Here is a 25,013-nt window from a genome sequence, read left to right as displayed (position 1 = left end):
TGCCACGTCATCTCTAGAGTTTTATTAAATATCTTTGGGTTTAACAACCTGAATTTGTATATAAAACAGGGAATGCTAAACATAATGCTAACACTAGCTTCAGGCTACACGCGAACCGCCAACTTCGAGTGCCAGTTTTGTGAGCACAACATATGCTCAGACAGAAAACATTGCAAAAGAGAAAAAATAATGATTCCCTTAACTTCTTAACCCCCACCTTAACTGAGTGCATTTCCTCCAGTTTGGTTTTACCCAAATCTAAAAGCTTCTTGAAAAAGGTGTCACAATAGCAACAAAAAAGACTTCAAAACGAGGATGAAAATGCAACAAAAGAGCAACAACAACGTGATCAAAAAATGACCAGAACGCGACAAAAAAATGCAACCAAATAACAGAAAAGTGACAAAAAGAGACTGTGATGCATAGTTTTTTGTGTGTTTTTGTTGCTTTTTTGATCTGTTTTAGTCAGTTTTTCATCGCATTTTTGTGGCTTTTTTTCTTGGCTTTGTTGCATTTTCGTCATTTTTGTAGCTATTTTGACGCTTTAAGACCTGGGTGGAGCCGAACTGTAGAAAATGTGCTCGGATCAGGGGGGGCTAAGAGGTTAATACGCATGACGCCCTCAGAAATATAGACCTGAGCATGAAAAGTACAGTCTGATGCTGCACAATATTGCAATAAACACTCATGCTCTTGAGTGCATCGTCTTTCAATTGGTCCACAGCTCTGACCCCGACCCGGGATCTGGGTGAAGAGGGCCCAGCTGGAGGATTAGCCTGCTGTGCTTTGTTCGAGTGGGTGGGGGAAGCCAAAGTAGAGAAACCCCACCCAAGGAGAGCTGGTAAACAGGCAGAGATCGCAGCTCGCCAGCCCTTTCTCGATCACTCGCATTTTCTCTCTGTTCTGAACTCCACCGAAGCAGCTCTCTGACGTTCTTGTAGAGTAATGGCAGCTTGCCAAGTAAAAAAAAAAATCTTTTTATCCTTTAAACCCCCACCTAAACTGGGCACATTTTCTCCAGTTTGGCTTTACCCAAATCTAAAAGTGATAAAAATACAATTAAAAAAAGCCAGAAAACCCAAAAAGGGATGAAAAAGAGGCAAGGAAAAAGATCTGTTAAAGGAACAGGCCACTGTTTTTGCCTCCTGAGATCTGTTCTTACCTGAGCTTAAACGAGTTGACTAGGGCTGCAACTAACGATTATTTTGTAATCGATTAATCTATCGGTTATTTTTGCGATTAATCGATTGGCTGTGAATGGTGTCAGAAAATTTTATTTTTTCTATTTTTTTTTATCACATAAAGCTAAAGTGGTGCTGCTTGAGGATGTGGTGATGGAGTAAACTTAAAGTAAATGTTTGTAGGAGGCTCTTAACGCTAATTCTGCTTTCTGATTGGATGAGACTCAGACAGATATTCATGAAATCTACAATGTACAAAACACTACAGACCCAAACTATGAAAAACAAAGTAGATTTTCATCAAAAATACAAAATGTTAATTTCATTTTTGCTCTATTTGAGTCTGTGAACCAGAAAACGATTAATCGATTATTAAAATAGTTGTCGACTATTTCAATAATCGATTAGTCGTCGATTAATCGATTAGTTGTTTCAGCCCTAGAGTTGACACGTGCCTGTCTGGTCTTTGTGCCCATGAAAGAGCGTGGTAGCTTCCAACTTCACCCCTGTTTGGAGCTATTGGAATATACTGGGAGAGGCCAAATGCTAACAACATCTTTGGTCGTTTTGCGTGAATGCGGGCACACACAAAGACCAGGCAGGTACACATCAACTCGTCTAAGCTCAGGCTCATATCTGAGTATGAAAAACCGGTGGCCTGTTCCTTTAAGATCAGTTTTGTAGGTCTTAGCTTTCAAATGAGGCAAATGCACCTGGTTAAAGCCACTTCCCCTACATTTAGTCAACATCCACCTGTAACCGTGCATCTTCCCAGGACCTTGTACCTGCTGTTGGACACAGTCAAAGATGCCGTCTGAATCTGTTGTCCTTCAAAACGCATAATAAGCGTCTCCTGCTGATCAGAATGCCGCTGAAGGTACATCATTGTATGACATTCCAAGATGATTGTGGAACTTCTTGTTCTGCTTCCAGTGCTTAATCTAATCCCCCCCTTTTGGAAGAAACACATTCCCAATTTTTCAGTTTTTCAGGGTAAAGGATCCGGGAAAACTCAACACATGTGTGACACGCTACCCCACTACTACTTTCACACGCTCTGAACCTTGCAACTTATACAACGGTGCGGCTAATTTCTAGATTTTCAGTCATACTGAATATTGTGTTAACAAAGCACCTGGGTCCAAAAACACTTCAAACACTATTTCTAATGAAAGAACTCCGATGAGAGAAAGACGCAAATCCAAACTAAGTTGTGGAGACGATGGAGACTCTTCACACGGTTCCTTTCGGACGTACCCCACTCATCTGCACAACAACTCAGACAGGTGCAAACCCTATCGCTGCCTGTCCGCGGCTCGGGCAAAATAACGGTTAAATTAAAAAGGAAAAAGTGCGATTCATTTGCTCATAGCTGAAACATTATGGAGGGTCCAGTGAAGGGCGGGCTCAATCAATAGTCAGCCTCGAGTGATTCACCACAGCTACTCTCTCGGGAAGAGCGGATGTGCAGGCGGAATAATCTCATCCAATTTATAAACTTTTATAAAAGTAAAAGTACCTGAAGGCCACTGGTGCACACAGAGAAATGTCCTGTAATTCCAGTGCTGTGCTTGTAACAGCTGTGGCTTAGAGGCCTATTTATGTGGGAAAAATTATTTATAAATTTCGTTGGTGCAGCTTCTATTCAGGTGTGCTCCATAGTCTGAAAATGACGGTATTTGCCTGAAAACATTGTGGGGCTATTCTGTAAAACAGCTCTCAGTTTGCACCAGATTTCATATTTTTGTAAATTGACCCGTCATTGTTAAAATCCTGACTGAAAATGTTCTTTGGAACCCACAATGCTGAGGACAGAAGTCCAGAACAGTTGTCTGAACTAAATACAGGCAGCGGTTCACTTTTACCAAGCCGTTTGGATTCGAGTGAGGTTAGTCTTCTCTCATCTCTAACGTTTGCCTCTTACTCGTAGTCCTTCTGCATGTGGGAGAAGATGTCGGAGAACTCTTTGCTGATCTCCTCTCGGATCCTGGCCTCCATCTCCAAACTCTGAGCCAGCTCCTGCTTCAGCTGGACCTGCAGCTGAGCCAACAGCGCCATCTGCCTCTGGAAGCACAACAACGCGGCGTTAGTCCATTCTTTTGCGAAGGTCAGGCTGAAATACTTACAGACATACCCAGTTACACAACGTGAACTTCATCTGGACTAATGTAGCCCTTTGAGACTTTTTCTAAAAAATATAACTTGATGTTATTCAGTAGACTCAGTATTTATTTAAAAGGATGACGGTCATATAATGGTCTATCATCACCACTTTCACAAAAATGTCGTAAAGCTTCTAAGTTCATAAAAGTGACACAAATGCTTTTAATGCTGTGTTTTTACAATACACTAGGAGATAAAACACATTTTGTTCCACAACTAGACAAAACTCGGGTATAGTGCCATCACTTAGATGCCCTGCTCCCGTGACAACTGACCGACCGGACGTTAGTATAGCGGGCCCTATGTGCAGAGGAACCCCTGACCATTGATATTGAGCTATACAAACAACTTGATTGATTTCTTTATTAACCTTAGCCCTAACCTTAAAGGGCTGTGATTTGCTTAAAGGGGCTAGATGCAAGTTAGCCATTTTATACTCACTACTGCCACCTCAGGTCATACGTGTAACTGCAGCTTCTACATTAAGCTCGGGCATGACAGCACTTCAGACCCGAATTAACACCTTTTTGAGTGACAGTGCAGGATTTTAGAGGCAGTTGTGGTGAACAGGTCTGAGCTCATTCTACACATTAGGACATGGCTGGAACATGTAGGTGGAGGAAAATACTTAATTTTAACATTTTTAAACTCTGAATAGTCCCTTTAAAACAATAATCTAATCCATTTCAGATGTGGTTACAAAACCACATGTGAAATGTGGTTTGTCGGACATTATTTTACCAACATATTGCTCCCTTTGCTAATTTGCAGAGTGTCTGAATAGAAAAGACAAGTGTCTATTCTGCTGCCATGAATGCAGCTCCACTTGCACTGTAAGGTCACTGTTGGAGTGTGCACCTGGTAAGTGTTTTTGGAGATGATGACTTTGTCCTCATGTTCAGGGTCCTCCTCCACACTGCTGCACTGAGTGTCCTCCATCAGACTGGCCTCGTCTTCATCTGCCTCGTCCTCCTGTAGAAACGCATTTTTAACCTCACAGAAAGACACACATTAAGGAACTGAAACCAGTTCAACCAAGAACTTGGGAAAGAAAGGAAAAGCAACATATTAAAAGTTATCATAATAAGACGCAAGGCTGATTTCTTAATTTGTGTTTGTAGATGTCTAAACTAAAGGGTCAGGAAGTTTTAGACATAATGAGAGTATTTGGAGTGGATAATACTGTACATCACTAAAGGCCAGACACTGCAGGTGAAGATTAGGCCGCTGCCTTTGAGAAAAATGTTTTCCCTTAATTACAGTTTATGCCATTTGCTAATTGTAACCAAGTTATGAGTGAATTGAGACTCCAGACTAAAATTGACCATCTATCGACAGTAAAGCAGTTCTGCAGTGAGTTAGGTCAGATGCCTGTCCAGTCACACTGCAGTGACGCGAGTGGACAATAGAACAACACTGACCTGCACATCCTCCAGGCTGGTCTCCCACACATTGAGGGAACTCCTCCTCCTTCGTTTGGGGTTGTCTTCAGTGTTGTCCATCAGGAAGGAGCCCTCGCTCATCCTCTCAGGCAGAACCTGCTGACTCCTGCCGTTCAGCACAACCACCTGCAACAAGAACAGGACGCTCAAACATTGCAATGCCATGTTCAGCTCTGTCTCAGCCCTCTTGAACACCAGAGGGTAGTGCCGAAAGCTCTAAACGTTCTCTTCACGCATGCTCTGTTTTAGTAGTAATACCAAAAAAGTTCCACCTGTGACCCTGGATGATGCCCTCGAGGTAATACCCACGTCATCCATTTCCTCCCTGTTCGGGTTGCTGTGCATGGCAATAAGCCATTGCTAACTTGTAATACTTTCCCTGACTCCCCTTCCACTGTATGAGCTGGAACAGTGGGGCTGTGACGGGCTACCATCTGTTTTACAAAAGGTATTTAACCAGACTTGAACCAGACTTTTGTTGTTTTGTTGGTGCTTATGGTGCTCGCTTTCCCAGTTTGGTCAGTTGTATGTAATATGTAAGAAATACAATGCACTGAGCAGGCGTTAGGAGCTCACAGAAAGACAGTTTTACACAAAGCAAACAGCAGCTCCACACATCACAGATGAAAGAGGGCGAGTCTATCTGGTTTGAAGTTAGAGACTGGATATTGTGTTTTTAAAGGTCATTTCCAAATGCAGTGACGCTCATGTACTCATGTTACATACGTCTTCTACTGCGTAACCACATCACTATAGAGTTCCTGGTCTGACTGAACATACTGCCCTGCTGTTTAACCATGTGTTGATTTACTGAGGTAAATCAACACATGTAAATGAATGTAAATTTGAGCTCTGGAATGTTATGATGCATATTGGGAACAGCGCAGTACCTTCTGAGCCACGGCGGAGAACTTGAGCACATGGAGAGTCTCGTCGTACATGGAGGCGCACTGGTTAACGTTGACGATCATGCAGGCCCGGCCCCGCCCACACAGGAAGCTCTGCAGGTAGTGGGTCAGCTTACTCTCCCGAAACGGGACGTGCTGCAGCAGCCTGGGAAGGAAACGCACTGCTATGTCACACTACAGCAGGTTGGTGGGTCTGGTACTTGGCAAAGGGAAAGATAATGAACAGTAGTAACATGTTTCTGTCCACGCTGGGCGCCATGTCTGTAAAGTATATCTGGTCTTTGTGCATGTGCAAATAGACCAAAGACCAGACAGGTACACATCAACTCATCTAAGAAATCCCCCAAAATCAGAATTGGCCTTAGTAAAAGCCACATGGGTCCACGCTAAACCTTTGCATGGCCATGAGCCCCATTAGCCCATGTTCTTACTTGGCCTGCTGATTGTGGCGCAGCGCGTTGATGCATTTCCCCAGGATGAGCAGAGAGTTGTTAATGTTCCCAGCTTCTTTCAGCCTCTCGCCCGTGTTCTGTGTTTTGGCGCAGCGCTCGGACCCAGCCAGGTCACACAAGCACAGCCTGCAGGAAAAAGGGAGACATTTGACATCTAGGAACTCAGAAAGTCTTGGTAGATTTAGGCAGATTCGTTCATACTCGCTGACGGTGGAAACCCGCGGCGTCCCGATGTCTTCGATCCTCAGAATACGAATGGAGAAAATACTGTGGCTAGAATGACAGGGCAGATAACACTTAACACATGATACAAAACTTGCTGGATAATTGCCAAATCAGCAATTACATCAGCCAGAATCGTCAACATTTGACTAAAGCATAAAAGTGCAGTGATCCAGTCCAGAGGTGAACCGAATACATGTGGACTTCACAAACTTTCTTTCAGTTTATAGGCTAGTTTAGCATAGCCTAGCTAGTGCCCTAGCATGGCGCTAACAAGAACATAGCTCTACTCGTTACCAGTTTAAGACAAACACATAAGGATGGTACATGACCAATAAAGTATCTCCACACAGGACTTCTAACAGGAGGCCAAGAATTAAACAATGTGCCAACAACAGGGCTTCACATTGGAGCTACAATAAGAACATACAGGACTATGCCATTTTAAACATGAAACTACAGTCAGAGGCAGGGGTCTGTGTCTCTCGTCTTGTTCTGCTGAGAAAATAAGGCACTTCAATAGCAAAAAGCTGGACATTGGACAATGTGCAGATTTGTGGCCAGAATACAAAATGTCATCATCTTCCAACACAACAAATCTTTTACATTAAAGGAACAGGCCACCGTTTTTACATACTGAGATGTTGTTCTTACCTTAGCTTTGGGTCCATGAGGAGAGGAGGAGAGGCTAAACGCTATGCTAACGCGTAAAGACCAGACAGGTACGTATCAACTCGTCTAAGCTAAGGTAAAAATATATCTCAGTATGTAAAAACAGTGCCTGTTCCTTTAAGAAAATGATAAACATTTCAGTTATTGGTGTCATAAATCCTGATCAGAGCTCCTCTAGTGCGCTAGATTAATCGGTGCATACCTCCGGCTGGAGAGCTGGTTGAGTTTGGTGGAGGAGAAGCTCTGGTTCCTCTTGCCCAGTTTGAGCACTCTGTAGGCCTCCTCCGCACTGTCCACGTGCACCCAGCGCAGATCTGACGGTCAGGACAAGAAACATGCATGTGAAAACCCTGATCGAAGCATTTATTTTCCGACTGTTGGACCTCGGGCTGTGGGATACCGAAAAAACTAACAATACTTTACTAAAACGTGTGCAAATTAAAAGGTCAGGAAATCTCAAATGTAGACCAAATTAAATATTTAGGAGTCATGCTTGACCCAAATTTAAATTTCAAAAAACATATTAAAGAGGGGGTATTATGCTTTTTTCAGCCATATAGCACCAGTCTCTAGCACACTACAATGATGACGAAACCTTCTGTTGGTCTGTCAATGCAGTAAATTAGAAGAACTGCCTTGTATAAAATTGCTCTTTCAAAATGGCGGTAGCAAATGACTTGAAATAGGCCCCTGTCTCTTTAAGAACCTCTGACCCTTTCCGACACGCCCCCTCCACACGCTGTCTGTGGCATCACAACAACACTGCGCTCGTTGTCTCAACAGAAACTACGATCGGTGCATTTTAATTTTTATTGTTGGAAAGGAGCTACTGTTTATCACTTTGTGAACAATGGCCACACAGGATATTATTTGGAGACGAACCTTCCACACCGGACGCTTGGACGGGGCTCTTGCCTGAAAAATAACTGCTGTTTGGAGGCTATCTCTTTGCATCTGCCATGCCCTATGGATCTCTAACTCTACCCCCATGGACGACACCAGGATCTGCAGGAGCCCATACGATTCAAAAGACGGACATTATCTGTGCAGATGGACAATGGTTTTTCGAGGTTACCCGTTAGCTTGTTATAATCGACTTCAGCTCATTGTTGATGAAAAGTCTGCAATAAACCACACATGTGTAAAGCCAGGCTCATTGTGTGATCATCGTAAAGGCTGCTTCGAGTAGTTGCTGCTTTATTGACGTTATTTGTGCATAATATGCTGCCTGTTTTCAATGAATGTTGTGAAGGTGAAGGTTGTTAGCTTGTCGCGGCTAATAGTGCCTTAGCTCCGGGAGAAACCACTCGGCTACGACTCACTGTAGATGAAATGTGAGCAATAAACTACGAAATCAACAAGCCCGGCTCAGTGTGTGATCATCATAAAGGCTGCTTCAAGCAGTTGCCTGTTTTAGTGACGTTTTCAATGCATAATATGCTGCTTGTATTCAGTGAATTTTCCCGTTAGCTTGTCGCGGCTAGCTTGTTAGCTCCGGGAGAAAACCACTCGGCTATGACCCATTGTAGATGAAATGTGAGCAATAAACTTCCAAATCAACAAGCCTGGCTCCGTGTGTGATCATTGTTAAACGGTTCTTTATGTGTGTGGTGATTTTATTGACTTTATGTGTGCATATTTCTCGTTTTCACGTGATGACTCGAGGTTTAGCTTAGCATTAGCTTTCTCCGGAGGCTCTGTGCATCATCAAGGCCCAGCGCAGAACCAGACACTGAAATAAGTGTTCTTGTCACCGGTTTTAATCCTGGGTGTTTAGGTAACAGAAACACTGATGTGTGTCTTTGTAAAAGTCTGCTGTGGCTCCGGTTCACAACACATGAAGCTAATCCTCCATGACTCTGTTTACATCTTAGGGCTAGACACTGCGGGGAGGGGGTTCTGCTGAGGAGCAGTGGTTGGTTACTCGGCTGGTGACGAAAGGTCGGAGGCGTATCCTGGAGGTTGAGGGCGTTTCCTGAAGGAATCAGGCGTTTTATCCCTAAAATGGCCGCCATCAGAGTTTCTACAGATTACTCAAAAATACGTGAATGTGCTAAGGCAACACTTCAGTCATGGTTTTAATGAGGGAATGACTTACTAACATGATGTAAAGCTTGAAAAAGTCGATTTTGCATAATACCCCCCCTTTAAAAAATTTACCAATACGTTGAAATTTAACATAGCAAATTATATATACTAGGAACTCTTTGACCATAGATCTAAATCTATCTAAATGCGATGATAATCCCGCACTTCGTTACTGCATGACGAGTTGGCCGCAGGCATGTAAAACAGCATTAAGGCCCCTGGAATCATTGTAGCTCATGACAAAAAATCGCGGTTATATCATCACTGTCATATTCTTAAAAAACATAGTATATTAAGTTTTGAAAACATAATCATATGTTCAAATCTCTGTCTGTTGTTCAAGATAATTAATGGTACTGCAGCTCCTCCGTTAAAAAGTTTATTTCACTGAGCTCAAAAGTTTCATCTGGAGGCACTCGGTCGACTGTTGGGGGCGAGTGTAGGACCCCCCAGTGTAAATCAGCACTGGGCAGCTCAGCTTTCTCCAGTGTGGTCATCAGAGAGTGGAATATGTTGCCAACAGAGCTGACCACATGTGTAAATTTTAACACTTTTTCACACCAGGCTAAAAAATGGCTTAACATGTTCCCATAATGTCCTGTAATTGGTGTGTGTGCAAGAGCGTGCATATTAATGCTTTGGAATGAATGAAATATGTGTTGATTTTAATGCTGTTTTTGGGGAAATGTATTATTCTGTATAAATATTTTTATGACTTTGTCTGTTGACATCAGTCTGCCCATGGATTACAGGTGGAAATTAGCACAAGTGCTACAACCTGGTACAATACATCTCTCCCTTTTGAGGTTAATGTATATTGTGCACTATCCCTGTTCAAATAAATAAACCAAACTAAACTTATGTCACAATAGAACAAGGCTATAACAGACCTAACATAGGACATGTGTATAACTAAAACTGAACCTTGTTCCATCCATTTATTGTTTTCAGAATAAGGATCGTTTTTATTGCCATTGTTAGTGCAGCTTTACAAACTAGGAACTTTATTCGGTTCAATCGCGCAACATGAAACATAAAACAATGATTGAACTGAAAAAAATGTGTCCCAGTCTGTTTATTGTTTTCAAGATCAAGTTTGCAAAAAAATGCCTCCATCTCAGTAGGGTAGTGCTGGGACTTTAACGTGTTCGATTAATTACAAAGATTTTAACACATTAACATTTCTGCTTTGCGCTCAAAACGGTGATGGACAATAGAGATGCTTCACTTGCACTGATGCATGGGTCAGGGTTTTTTCCAGCCCACGGGGCAGCGACGACTGCACTTGTGACCAGTGCCGTGTTGCCCTAATCCCAGAGTGCCCCGGCCCCTCACCTTTGACGAAGCTGTTGCCCTTGACGTCCTGGGACAGGCGCAGCACGGTCCTCCTCTGGCTGTTGCTCGGGAGCGCCTCCAGCAGGTCGTGGATGCTCTCGTTGTAGATCTCGCAGAAGGAGACCCACACGGAGAACCTGGTGTGCTCGCCCACGTCCAAGGTCAGGGGCGTCCCGGCAACGGAGCCTGCAGGTGGGGAAGTCAAAGCTAGGGCTGGGTACCATTAAACCATACCAGTGAGGCATCAACAAAACAAAAAGTTTAGGTTCTACTGGTATCGAAAAAAACAAATCTTTCTGTTCTGATGCCGTTGGTCCAGGGACAGCATTGAAGGACGTCATTTAAAAATAATAATAATTGTTTTTGCCTCAATTTTTCTCATTCTCCCACTCTTTTCCCCTCACTTTTGCTCAGTTTGTATAACTAGTATTTTCCCAATTTCCCCCCCAATTTATTCCCTTTTTTTGGTAGATTTTTGCTCCATTCCCCCCCCCACACTTTCCCCAAATTATTCCCCCATTTTTCACACATTTCTTGACATTGGAGATAAACCAGATATTCTAAAGTTGCAGCTCTTCCACACATTACTGTTCTGTTTCTGGTTCTCAACGACAAATATTTGTATCATTCAGGTATCAGTATTGAAAACCAAGCATCGTTAACGTACTGGTGTGGGAAATAAAAAGAATGGTACCCAGCTCTAGTCAAAACCAAATATCAACGTATATCAGCAGCTCTGGAGTTCAAAGCAATATACTGAGCAGTCCAATACCATGCTGGTCAGGCATATACCAATCAGTGTCTCCTGGTTACCTTCCTGTAGACTCTTTATGGTTGAATTTAACAGCGTTGTATTCCTATCGCCCTGTGTGGGACAAAAGAGAAAAAGCAGTTAGTGATTGATTGAATGACTCATGTAATTGATGACTTTTCTTACATACAGATCCAGTTATCAGAGCTCCATTATAAAATCTCTTATTTTTTATAAAAGCATTCTCATTTGCTTCTCTTTGCAAACCCGCTCTTCCTGGCCCTTTGTGGCGGCTGCTTTGTCCTCCAGGTATATCAGATTTTATGTCTCAGCCTCTAATCAGAGATGGACGTTTCTAAACGCTTCGAGTAGAACCACATACAGTGACATTCAAAAATAATTCAGGTCATGTCAGCAGAACGTTGGTTCATTATTTCAGAAGAAACAGCGGTGCTTTGCTGCCTAAGCAAAGATGACAAACTGGGAGAAAGCTTCTGAAGCACGTTTAATTCTGCCTGTTATGCAAGTTTGTCTGTAGCTTTGCAAACGATGCAGGCGGTTGTCTCTCAGATGGACCTGCGGGAGCTCTCGGTGCAGTCTCTGTTCTTTGACATGTTCTGTCTCTGGGAGTTTCATCTTAGTTTTATTTTATTGTAAATCTAAAACAATCCCACGCCTCAGACTTTACACTTAACCCTCGCCGGGAGAAAGTAGAGTTATTCAGATTCCCCTCGTTCATCTGTTCATTTGGCACTTGCCATGACAGCTGCGCCGCTTATTGACTCTTTTTGACAAAAGCGTGCAATGATTAGAAGTGTGGGAACCCCTTGTGGCATTACTAGGGGTATAGCACCAAATTCTGGGCCCTAGGTACAAACTATTTTCATGGGCCCCCCATGCCCCTTCCCCACATGCCCCTTCCCCACATGTTAGTTCAGTCAATTCACATTTTATATTCATCTCAACATATCCTGTGGTTTAGTTTGACAGTGCAGTTAATATCTTTTACATTGTAACTTTGCTACACAAACTGCATAGCTACATCCTGTTTATTTAGTGTATGGTTTGATTGCTTTAACTTTAAGACTACTATTATGTTATTATGATTGATTTGATATCTTTAAGGTCTATGTAAAACTAAGAAACAGAGGGCTGCACTGGGGACACAGGAATTTTTTGAAATAGGCATAAAATAGGCATGAATAAAAGCCACTTTAAAATGCTTATGCTTTTTAAATGCTTATGTTAAACAGTTATGTTGCCGGTGTGTGTGACCACTTCATGAACAGGAAAACCAATGCTTCAGTCTGGTTTGGTCTCACCATATTTGAATTCTATGTTTAGGTGTAGGCTACAGTGCTGCTAGCTGCTTGTTCTTTAAAAGTAGTCTGACGCGGGCCAACCCATACATTTTCACTAGAACCACGTCAAAGGAGTCTCTAAAGCTGCGCTTTTATGATGAACGAGTCTGGAGATGCACGACTACTTTGCATAATTAATTTGTGAGCGACCTGTGGCTTTTGTCACTGTTTTGGCCTAATGGCAGTCGATGACAGTAAATAAAGGCAAGGGAAACTTCAGCGAAACTTCAGAGAAGGCGCGGAGAGGGCGGGTCAGTGCGCTCTGCTTCAGGCCGGGGCCACACCGCCGGCATGTGAAGCGCTGTGTTGCTGCTTAGCTTTCATTGAAGCGGATTGGAAGCGACCACACAATCCGCACGAGGCGCAGCGCGCTAGTGGGGCCACGCGTTTACAAGATAGAATCAATCCTATTTTTGGGGGCGTGCGTCAAGCGATGGTTCATGAATGTGCATTGCTTTGACAGGAAGCCTCTTCTCCTTTGTGGCGTGGCAGAACGCTGCTGCTGCTGCTGCTGCTTGTTCACGAACGCAAGCAACAAGTGGCTTTGCTCGCAGGCGGTGTGGCCCCCATGTCACTCTGCTAAGCTGACAGAGGAGGCACGTGTCTTGACTCATGTTTAACTGTCATTTATCACAGAAAGTTACATCCAAGGCCTGCTATAATAGCATTGAATAAGAGCCTGTTAGCGCGAAAGAACGAAGCAAGACAAATATTTCTCTTTCCTAGCTCTGTGTCATCGCAGTAAAGGGCTCACCTTCAAAACACACGCACTTGAGTTGAAGCGCGCGGTGCTGAACGCCACGGTGTGTGGACTGAACCATTTGGCGCATATCAAAAGGGGTGTCAGGGCCCTGAGATTCATCCATCATTATTGTTTGTTAAAAATTCTGTGTCGAGTAACCACTGTATTTCAGCCTGGTTGTGTTCAGTTGTTAAATCAATTATGGAAATTTAGAAAGTGCAATAGAGAACTTGTTTATAGCAGCACTTTGGAGAGCCCCCACCCTGCTCTAGGCCCTGGGTACTCAGTACCTTTTGCCCCCCCAGTCCGACGCCCATGGGCATTACACCATAATGCACGAGGTACATTATAGCACAGCGGTGTCAAACAGGCCGCCTGGAGATGATTTAAGGCCCTGCCCTGTAGAGCATAAATTCCAGAGTATGCCAAAAGAAAAAGTCTCTAGCACATTCCTGTGCGGAGTTATGAAACCAGAATGCTCATTCCAGCCACTAGGGGGCAGCCTAAATTTAAAAAAAGGAAAGATTTTCACACGTGTCCAGCAGAGGGCACTGATATAATAAGACATCAGGAACAACATATTATATCCATGTGGTAAATGGACAGTCTGCCCCAGGGCGGCTGTGGCTTCAATAACAGCTTACCACCACCAAGTGCGGAGTGAATGAATAATGACTACTATGTAGTACTTTGAGGAACTTGGGACACAGGCTTGTAAAGCGCAATACAAGTGTAAGCCGTTGTTATTAATGAAGCTACAGTCAAGTTGGGGCTTTGACCAAATCACAGCTCATTATTATTATTAATTTATTGGAAAAATGTTCTCTATAGTATTTTCTTGTTTACATTATATGCGACCCGCCGTGGGAGCTGAATTTGACGCTGAATTCATGCTAAATCACGAATCACCACTGGTCATCACAAAGGTACACACTCGGTTGCGAACTCCACGAATGGAGAGGGGACTCGTTTCTTTCTTCAGAAGGTTTTTAGGCAGCCTAAAATCAGATCTCCAGAGCCAATGCACTCGGTGTTATGTCACGAATTACGGGAAAATGGCATCATGCCTTTGTTTAAAGCCAGCATGAGACTACAATGACCAGCCCACCTCTCTGAGCTGCTTGAACAGGCTCCTCTTGAAGAGAACCTGCTCCGCCAGCTGCTCCTTGGTGAGCCGTGTGTACTCCCTGCAGCGGTGCGGCCTGATGCTGATGTCACTGTAAACACGCCCTTCGATGCTGTTGAAGACGGTGCTGAGAGACCTGGGCAGGATCCCTCCATCTGCATCTGGGCCTGGGGAGACGGACCAGAGGATCAGCGGCATTGGTTCATTTAGGTTTTACAATTCACACATAACTCAATGTAGCCATGCTTAGGACATTTCACATCAAACTAAACGAACACGTACAACTGTCAAAAGTGAATAACTACTGTAAAAGCTTTGAAAAAATGTGCATCAGTGACTTCAGTAACAGGACGGCCCACTTTAGCCCAGGGGGACAGATGGTGCTAAAGAGAACCTGGTCCGACAGGCTAGAAGCTTTTGTGCACAGAATGTAGGAAACATCCACATCATAATGCGCTTGCTAAATGTGTCTAAAAGCCTCCAATGGACAAAGTTTAGCCATAATACTAAAAACAGTGCATCTGGTTTGTCCGATGCTTTTGTTATGTCCATATCAAATAAATCAATGTAAATTATAGACAAAACATTTCAATTTAAAAAGATTCTCAACTGGAGCCGATAGGCCAGTGTAACGCCTCATTTGAAAGCTGATATTTTTCCTTGCACTGTTGCTGTGGCGTCGTCACGTTTTTCATTTTCTTTTTCATCACATTTTTCTTGCATTTTTTGGCTTTTGTTGTTGCTTTTACACTTTTTGGTTGAGTTTTTGTACCTCTTTTGCTGCACTTTGGGTATTTTTTTTTTGCTTATTGACGCTTTTTAGTTGCGTTTTCCTCCTCATTTCTGTCGCTATTTTGACACTTTGTTCAAGAAGCTTTTAGATTTGGGTCTGTGTTCTCGTCAGTTTCTATTCAGCTCATATTTTGTGGATTGGACTACAGCTGTCGTCACGTCTGCTAATAGCCAATTGGTTTATTTCACTGATAATCTGTGCACGTTAGGCCCGCCCCTTCAAACTGCTCCAACTGCTCCGTTACCAGATTAACTTCCCTGCGTGGAATGGACACAAACACAGCTCCTAGTTTTAGAGCTTAGACGAGTCGGTGGAAGATTTCTGTGTTGAAACTGGAGGAAAGCGTTTGTTATTGTTTGAGGCGAGGTTTGCCGCGTGGGCACACTGTGGTCAAATACTGCCTTCTTCTGGGGTTTATGGAATAATTCAAAAGGTGCCAAATCAGAAAGTAGAGGAAAAAAGCAGCTAAAACGTGGCTATGAAGCTAAGCTAGGTGCTAATGCTATGCTAACACCAGCTTATGATGTGCTAACAGTGGCTAAATGTAATCATCGGCAAAACGGCGGGGTATGATGTGGTGAAATGTTAAATCCCGTATGACCAGCCTGTTTAAGTGAGGGCGTTCCTCTCCCCTCTGGCCAATCAGAACCCAGCAGTCCCTCTCTGAGCGGCGCTCTCTGCTGCGCTACAGGGCCAGTGGGCGTTGAAAACACACAATAAACTAACATGTTCACAGGGCATGTTCATTTCTTGTTTAGTTTATTAATATAAGCTAATAAGGCGTATTGGGAAAAAACCAATGATACGGACCCTGGCAAAGCTTTGGATAAACAAACTATAATACAAATAAAAAGGTATGGAGGGAAAAGGCCACTTCAGGGGCATGGAGCAAAAGGGGCAGGGGCTCAAGCTGAGAGAGAAACAGACCTAAGAATGTGAAGGTTTTGCCAGCATTGGTGACTCCGTAAGTAAACACCAGAGAGTTCCCTCCACTCAGAACGTCTTTGACCAGGTCTTTGACCGTGCCGTCGTACAGCTGCTTCTGCGTGGTGTCCGGGCCGTACACCTGTGCGGAAGAACACACACAATCTAATGCATTGGTTTTATGGCACATTCTGGACACTCAAAGAGGCTTTACATCACATTCATCTTTAGGGACAGACTTGGTGGTAAGCTACTATTCACCTTATTCCGGAGCCTCGCGTGGGCGCCGCCATGAATTGTGCCCGCCCCTTTTCTCCTATGTGTTAACATGGGACTGGAGAAGTCCACATAAAATCAGTCACTACACGGAAAAAAGGCGTTTTTTGGCCGCGCTGAGAAACGGTGCAGTGTTGACATGTTGGTGCAAATGAACAAGACTCAGATTTGAGCGGAGAATATTTTCCCTCGTTCTCCGTTAAAATGAACGGGCTTCGCGCTCGACCGGAAGTGTCCGGACAACGGAAGTGCCGAGACAACGCAAAAAGTGACAAAAGTGGGCGGGGCGGAATAGGGGGAATAGTAGCCACAGCTGCACACTTTAAAATGTGAAGTTTAAGACTTTCTAAAATCTGGAATTTGGAGTTTCAGACCACAGGCACCTGAAGATGTCTTACATTTTATGTCAAATTCATGTTTGAAAAAGGAAAAACAAAAAACTATTTGATTAGTATACATTAGATAATTTAGACATTATTTATATAAATAAATGGTTATGGAAATAATTATTAGTTGTATTTGTATAGCACCTTTCACAGATAAAAAAAAAAATCACAAAGCGTTCAGAATATAAGTGAATAAAAAACAACAAAACTGAAATAAAATAAATGACAAAAGTTTAAAAAAAACAATAATCCATTAACAAAAGTGCTCAAAACAAAAGTATGCTTTTAAAAAAAATTCCTCACAGAGGGACTGGGGCAGGCCATTCCAGAGTCTGGGGGCCACAGCGTTTTAAAATTAGTTTTTAGGATCTCCAAGAGCCCCTGGCCTGAAGACCAGAGGGTGTGCTCTCAGGTGTAGCGGCACAACAAGTCAATGGCCGTTTCTCAATTCTCAGAGTGTAGACTCCGTACTTGTGAACTCCGGGGTACGGACTCGAGGGGTTCACGAGTGTGGACTTGGCCTTTTCAGCGTTTGGAACGAGTGAACTCGATGACATCACAGGAAGTAGCTCCTGAACACAGGGCTGTGAGCTTTTATAACATTAAATCACCTCATATGAAATTAAAAGGGTGACACTGCAGGCGAAGTGGAAATATGTTTTGAAGACATAAATTATACACTTTTGCAATAAACAAAAATAAATGTTTACATTTGAAACAATTTAGCATTATTTTTTACAATTATAGCCTATAAATCATTAAAAAGTCATTAAAAATCGGATGTGCAAACTGAAACAATAATAAAAAACAAATAGGTCAAATATGAACTTGTTTGGGGGGGGTTGCAAATTATTCTGAAAAAAACGAACAAACAATTTAGACTTTAAAATATGTAACTGTTTTTGAAGTTCCTATATAAAGATGTGTCTGCCGTGCCCCCTTAATAAAACAATGTAAAAGTAAAATGCACTTGTCCTCAATGACCTATTCATGACGTGAAGACTTTAAATGAAACTGTTGCAGATGTTGTGAGAAAATGAAAGCATGTTCAAAGTTGTTTCCACACAACTGCTCAGAAAACCATCTTAAACAGGAGACACGTCTCTGAGGATAAAAGACTCTTAAACCGGGAACATCTCCACTTTATTTACATGCGCGCGATCAGCTGTAGTTCAGCTGGAGGGGCTCGGTGCGCGCGGAGGAGGGGCCGCTGCAGGCGGGGGCTCGCGGTGAGCCACGTGCTCAAAACCAAACGGATTGTGGGAAATATAGCTGGCGGAGAACGCACAAGTCTACTCTGATGCATCCTCGGTAAAACGGGCGGAGCAAGTTCTCATCAGGGGATTTACAGCGAACTTGCTGACAAGCGAACTTTGAATTGGAACAGGACTTGGGCCGCGCGTGATGACGTTTCACGAGTCCACGAGCACAGAAGGGGCCTGACCATACAACGCCAGGAGAGTCAGGACAAACATTTTAAACTCAAGACGAAATTTGACAGGAAGCCAATGGAGACTTGAAAGAATGGAGGGGATGTGGGCCGCTCTGCGTGTGACCTTCTTTTTACAGCTATTTTGACGCTGTTTTTCAACAAGCTTTTAGATTTGGGTAATGCCGAAATGAAGAAAATGTGCTTAGTTCAGGTGGGGGTCAAGAGGTTAAAAAGAATTGGAGTGAGAAGTGACGAGGTGATGCGAATGTGGCTAACATTGTCAGAAAACAGAAAACTCTCCAGCTGTTATTAGAAATAACTCATTCCAAGGACCGTAAAGGCTGACGCTAACGGGTCAAGGTGGACAGACGTGGCACCAGGTCTCGGCAACTATTCCTTATTATACGCTAATCTTTGCAGCACCTGAGTGAAGTGGAAGCGCTGTCCCGTCTGTAGAAGGGAGCGGTCGGTGCTGGCGGTGCTCTGCCTCACTGACGATGAGGAGCTGGAGCCGGAAGCTTTAACCAGAACGGTGTCGGTCGACTCTATGTCCACGCAGCCCTGCAGCACAAACAAGCAGACAAAGTACAGGTCCATGCAGTTAAACCAAATAATAGTTCTGAGAAAAAATATTAACTTCTCATACAGTGAAGCAAATACGTTTTCCTCATGAAAAAGAACTCGCCGTTTCAGCAATCACAATTAGAGACCGACCGACATGGGTTCTTCTAAGGCAGATTTTTGGAAGATTTTTCCAAAAGTCTCGTCAGTAATCCTGTGTAGGAAGCTTTAAAACTGTAAAATGTGTCAGTGCTGAACTGTGGAGCTTTATTAGGGTCATAGATCTGATTTATGAAAAAATATTCCTGCTAAGTCGGCACTAGAGATGCACCGACCCAGGTTTTTTTGCTTCTGATACCGATACTGAGGGTTTGAGTATCTGCTGATATCCGATATTAGCCGATACCAAGCGACTTTCTTCAAGAGTGAAAAAGTGAATCTGTTCTCCCGTGTCAGATCAATACAGTCAAATTCGTCAGTTGTATCTATCAATAAACTAATGTAAAAACATCACTGGAACTAAACTAAATATCCTTGGCTGTATGACAGGCTTCTAAGTTACATTAGTCAGGGGTTCCCAAACTGTGGTACAAAGACATTTTGGAGATAAAAAAATGTTTATAACAATCTGATAGATATTGACCCGTTAAAACTGCCACAAGGGAAAAGCGCTGATACAGGCAAAAGAGTCGTATAATTCAGACGTGGATGAGCTTGTGCTGGACCTGAATGTGTTCACTCCAGAAACGACCTGAGTGTAAAACTCCGCAGAGGCCGGGAGCGCGGCTAAGGCTGCGTCAGCGCTCGCTACAACAGCAACGCCTTTAACGTGAACAGCACCACAGTTTGAGTAGCAATTTCTGTAATATCGGTCATAAAGAGAGAGGAGCCTGTGCACGTGACGTTAGACTGGCGGTGACTTCGACTTGAAACAGGAGTTTTCCTCTCATTCTGATCCGAGGAGCGAGAGCAGAAGGACGAGCGTCAGTGACTGTCCCTGTATCTGACACATTTAAATTTACAAGCTGATGAGCGGTGGCACGTGCAAAGATGGTTATGTCCTGCATAAACATTAAAGCAGTACTACGTAACTCTTGCCCCTAGAGGCCATAAGCGCAACTGCAGGTGTCGTAGCAAGTTAGGATTTTCACTTATTAATTGTCTTGGAGAGTAAATACTACGCTGGCAGGAAAGGCGAAGGGACAGAGGGATATTGTGCATCCAATTATACAAGGGAAATATTCTTTTTCACTCAAACTTGGCTGTAAATACTGTTTAAAGTGACGTTAGCCCACAGTTAGCTTTGTCCGCTAGCATGCTAGCTTCTTCTTCGTGATTCCATTAGTGTGTATTGGTTGCTCCGGTCCGATGGCAGTCAAGTTGCAAACATGGTTTTCTGGCCAGAGACACCGGGGGAGATGAAAGACCCTCCAATCCTCCCATAAACACTTGTATTACCCCCACAGGGACTACGGAAAGGATTTATTAAGGTAAACAAGTTACTTAGTACTGCTTTAACTTTGCTTAAACAAAAGCTTAAACCAGCGCATTTGGATCTGTACTAGTGGTTTGATAGTATGACTGCAGGGGTGGGGCCAGAGTGCAGAGTCCAAACCAGAGTCTGACGTTCAGTGTTCAGAGTCCTGGTGCACTGGGACAAAGCAAAACACTCCACTTTATCCATTCACACTAACAGCCTGGTTTTCAAAATAATATTTATATTAATATTATATTATATTATATATATTAATTTATATAAACCAGACGAGCAAAAAAATATTGAATGTGGAAAACCTGCTTGAGTTCACTGTAATAACGGAGGAAATAAACATAATATTACATGAGATATTCACAGTGTTTTCAATCGCGTCAAAGTAGGGGACACACGACTCGTCCCCCAAAGCTTCACGGCTCCAAAAAGTTTGGGAACCACTGCATTAGGTGATCTGATCATTCCAAAATATTATAGATCAGTTATTTCATAAACTAAAATACAAACGCTTGGCCGAACCAGCAGGGTGCTCGCACAGATGCTGCCAATTATTGTTTTTACACGCACATTCTCTGAAAAAAAGCTGCATATGCGAGCACTTTGGTCGCTGTCTAGAGCCCTGACTTTGACTTAGTTAGAAAGCTCTACTGCTGTCATGAAATGCAGGAGCTGGAGCCACAGATTCAAGACAATGAGCTTATAATTATCGGCCGAAAAATAATTATCAGTTTATTGGTGATGACGTCAAAAAGCCAATATTTGCGGATAATTTCCGTGTATTCCAGAAGAAACATCCAAAGTGAACAGTCTCACCTGTTCCTCTCCGGTGTTACTCTCCGCTGCAGTGAAGGGCCGGACGCGGAGGTAGACCTGCAGGTGCTCCTTCTCCTCCACAACTGAATTCTGCCAGAAATAGAAACATGACATTATGCAGCGAAACAAGGGGGAAAAAAAGTCCCAGTGGTGCTGAGGCCGTACCTGGAGTTCTGCAGAGGAGCCGAGGTCTGAGGAGCCGAGGTCTGAGGAGCCGAGGTCTGAGGAGCGTTGTCTTTTCAAACCATCCGTCTGAGGGGGATCTTCTTGGTCCACACAGGGATCCATAGCAGCGTCTTCATCACAGAATTAGCATTAGTATGTGACAAAGTTGCAAAATCTGATTTGTATAATATGACGTTCGTCTATGGTTTCATAGTCAACAACATATAAAAGTCAACTTAGAGCTACTTGTAGATTTGTGTAATAAATACAATTTTAAGTCAATCTTAAAAAGTGCATATTGTTAGCCACATAGCATAACTGCCTAAGTCATTTTGTATTGTTAAAATGGCAATAAGAGAAAAACAATGTGTTTTCTAGCTGGGAAATTAATCGAAATTTAATCGAAATCGCAATCTCTACTTTGGTCAATCCCACTAATCGTCATAGCACTTTATAATCGACAGGTTTACAGCCATTTCTTTGGCACAAACAGAACCTAGTCTGGGAGTTTGGACTTTTGTGCGTTAAGTTCATACTTTATGAAAGCATTTGTTTATGTTTGAGCAGAGGTTTGAATAAAAGATGTATCTAATTTTATGAATCAGCAAGATGTATTTAATTTATTATGAAAAAATAAAATAAAATCGAAAATCGAGATCGATCAATATGGGGGAAAAAATCCTGATAATTTGTGTTCCAAAATCGCCCAGCCCCACTTATGTGGAAAAAAAGTTCATCATCTCACATTTTAACTTTATTTTCCCGTATAAAAACGTATGCAATGCACCTTTAACTTAGGCCCCGTCCAAACGTAGCAGAGAATCTCACATGATGAAAATATTTTCCCACGATGTGGCCTATCATCCACACAAAACCAAAGGTCTATGTCGATAAAAAACAAAGTTTCTAAAACCTCCAGCCAAAGTGAAGATTTAGGAATGGTCCGGTGATGCGTTTGAGTGTGGACATGAATATCGTTTAGTCCGAACGTCAGTGTCAGCTCTGAAACAATCAGGAAACGAGAAGCTGAAACTATCATGAGGCTTTACTTCTACCGCGTCATGGTTTGGACTAAAGTGGAGCAGCCTTTACCTGACCCTACGAAGCTGCTCTCCTCAGGTCAGTTATTCTTTTAAGTTTACCCCGTGTCTCACTGCTGCATTGTTTCATCACATGTGCCTGTCACGTGTGTGATTGAGCGACGCCGTTATGCCGAATTTGGAGCAGAGATCAAATTCATACAAGAGCTACAGGAGACATCTAAACTCTGTAGTACGAGAAAATAAAACATACTAATGCTACGTTTACCCCAAAAAACAGGACTTAAAGGGACTATACTGAGCTTAAAAATGTTAAAATTAAGTATTTTCCTCCCCCTACATGATCCAACAATGTCCTAATATGACCTATTCACCACAACTGCCTCTAAAATCCTGCGCTGTCACTCAAAAGGTGTTAATTCGGGTCCGAAGTGCCGTCATGCACGAGCTTAATATAGAAGGTGCAGTTACACGTATGACCTGAGATGGCAGTAGTGAGTATAAAATGGCTAACTTGCATCTAGTCTCTTTAAGCAAATCACAGCCTTTGTGTGCCATTAAAGAATGAACTGTATGTGCTAAGCCAACAATGTAGGTGAAAAAATCTATGGGCACTTTCAAACCCGTCCCACCCTGACCTGAAATTTGCCCTATAATTTGATTGTTCAGGTGCTTTTTGCACAAGTACAGCTTTCTGTCGAAGAGCACAGGTGAAGGACGTCTGTAAAGTTATAATGGCACTTTTGGGAGAGATTTAAACAATTTATACTTGACAGCACATGTGGTTAGGTGTGTTTTTATTAATCGAGGCTGTGTGGACTCAAGTTTTTTCTTTAGAAGGAGGGCGGATTTTGAAATGCCCTGCTACTTGTGGACAAGGCCTCAGTCTATGGTCAATCTCGATTTGCATGTGGCCAAAACTACTGAACTGAAATGAGCTGCAAGTTTCTATAATAAACCGATGGATGTACATTTTGGCTCTTTGTTTACGTTGGTGTATGGTTTGGGATCATGTAAATCTGTTGACAATACTGCATTTTTATCTAATCTAATGGCAATCCAAATTATTTTTTACCATATTTTGAAGTCCTCATTTACAAAACTGAATCTGTGGCCGACCTTTCCTTTATGTTCAATGACTTGGTAGAAGTCAATAAAGCAGTCATAATAAATGATTTGTCCACAGAGGTGTTACACTTACTCCAAGTATTTGTACTTTTACAAGTAGTTTTTTTTTTTTCATAGAATAATGAGTGCTCACATACAATAATAATAATAATGAGTGTTTCTCTGGAGAGAGAGAATTGTACTCGAGAAAAGGAGTAAACTTCACAATCCATAACTGACACGAGAGCACTCTGGGAGCACATCAGTCTAGCAGCCCGAGATAGAAAACTAAGTCCAATAGTTAAGTCAAGTATCCAATCTGCAAAGGTGATCACTTCAAAACAATCCCACACGAACCCCAGAGAAGCCTCCTCAACTCTGACAATCCATGAACCGAACTGTCAAGGACGTACGCTGCGATTCTCCCTTTTATTTAAGATGAAAACAACCGCAGGGCGTTTCGTTGTGCTACTATGCTAAAGGATGTGCTACTAAGCTAACCGCTGTCAACACGTTTGTTTCGGCTTGTTTATGTGATCGGATGCTCTTAAAAAGAACAATGTCCGCGGCGTGATTTACAAAAACAACAAATGCACGACTTACCGGAGCTGTAAACCGTGCAGACGACGCTTCTGGAGACTTTTACCTCAGACCGCAGTGCTGTGTTGTTGTGTTATGGCACGCATTGCCGCGGTCCGAGTTTGAATCCTTTCCCGGCGGAAACAACTGCGCATGCGTGAGTTCCAAGCTGCGTTTAAGTGTCGAGAGAAGGGTAGGAAAAAGTGAGTGGACTGGAGCAGCGATAACAAAAAGCAACAAAACAACGAGACACTGGGGGTGAATGGGGTGAATACAGGTAAGTATAACCATAACCAGAGGTGGGCAGTACTTAGTTAGATTTACGTTTTTGAAGTAGCTAGCTGTACTTTGGTAAAAATAATAATAATAATAATAATTGTAATGTTCATTTTTAGTCCTATGTAGTATTACAATGAAGAATCAAATCTTGATTTTGACATGCCACATTGATACAAATTGTGTTTTGTTACATTGTGCCACAACCCAATTACACAATGGAGATTTTTTTTCACTTAACTTGGCTGTAAATACCGCTACCTGCGTGATTCCATTAGTGTGTATTGGGGCTTCGGGTCGGAGCAGGGAAAGCTGCAAGGGTGGTTTTCTGGCCAGAGACACCAGGGGGAGATGAAAAAACCCCAATATCCCATCAACACTTGTATTACCCCCAGAGTTATCTCCATTGTGTACTTGGATGTACAATATCCCTCTCTCCCTCTCTTGTGTTTTTACTGTTATCTTCTTGAGCAATGATTACAAGTACTTAAAAATGCCACTGTCAATCAGCTGTCTTTTATAATTTATATCCTGAGTAGGGATATTGTTACATGTTGTAGTACTGCATAATTCTACTTCGGTATTCAAAATGCCCGCCATAACAAAAGTCACATGACTGAAAGGCATGTATAAAGATGTCCAATGACGATGGTTAAGTCCACACTAAACCTCATTGACATAACAATCAATGCCTGTGTTGTACTTATTTATTTCAGAATAGTCACT

At 42.7% G+C, this 25,013-nt stretch overlaps 1 protein-coding gene across 1 annotated transcript in view; it reads right to left on the bottom strand.

Annotated features, from left to right (window-relative positions):
* Positions 1-21,327, bottom strand: part of kif20ba (kinesin family member 20Ba) — a gene marked incomplete at its 5' end in the record, with an annotated part of 95,680 nt that extends 74,353 nt beyond the window's left edge. Inside the window, 14 exons of the mRNA XM_079559361.1 lie at positions 3,106-3,245; positions 4,203-4,316; positions 4,766-4,912; positions 5,677-5,839; positions 6,126-6,272; positions 6,348-6,419; positions 7,243-7,354; positions 10,464-10,649; positions 11,277-11,328; positions 14,426-14,610; positions 16,164-16,302; positions 18,678-18,815; positions 21,121-21,210; positions 21,286-21,327. Of these exons, the coding sequence (XP_079415487.1) occupies positions 3,106-3,245; positions 4,203-4,316; positions 4,766-4,912; positions 5,677-5,839; positions 6,126-6,272; positions 6,348-6,419; positions 7,243-7,354; positions 10,464-10,649; positions 11,277-11,328; positions 14,426-14,610; positions 16,164-16,302; positions 18,678-18,815; positions 21,121-21,210; positions 21,286-21,327 (1,727 nt within the window). The remainder of the gene's footprint in view (positions 1-3,105; positions 3,246-4,202; positions 4,317-4,765; positions 4,913-5,676; positions 5,840-6,125; positions 6,273-6,347; positions 6,420-7,242; positions 7,355-10,463; positions 10,650-11,276; positions 11,329-14,425; positions 14,611-16,163; positions 16,303-18,677; positions 18,816-21,120; positions 21,211-21,285) is intronic.
* Positions 21,328-25,013: the final 3,686 nt, after the last annotated feature.

This window comes from Gobius niger (genome assembly GCF_951799975.1).
Source record: "Gobius niger genome assembly, chromosome: 7".
Taxonomy (NCBI): domain Eukaryota; kingdom Metazoa; phylum Chordata; class Actinopteri; order Gobiiformes; family Gobiidae; genus Gobius; species Gobius niger.
This window is presented reverse-complemented; position numbering and strand designations above follow the sequence as displayed.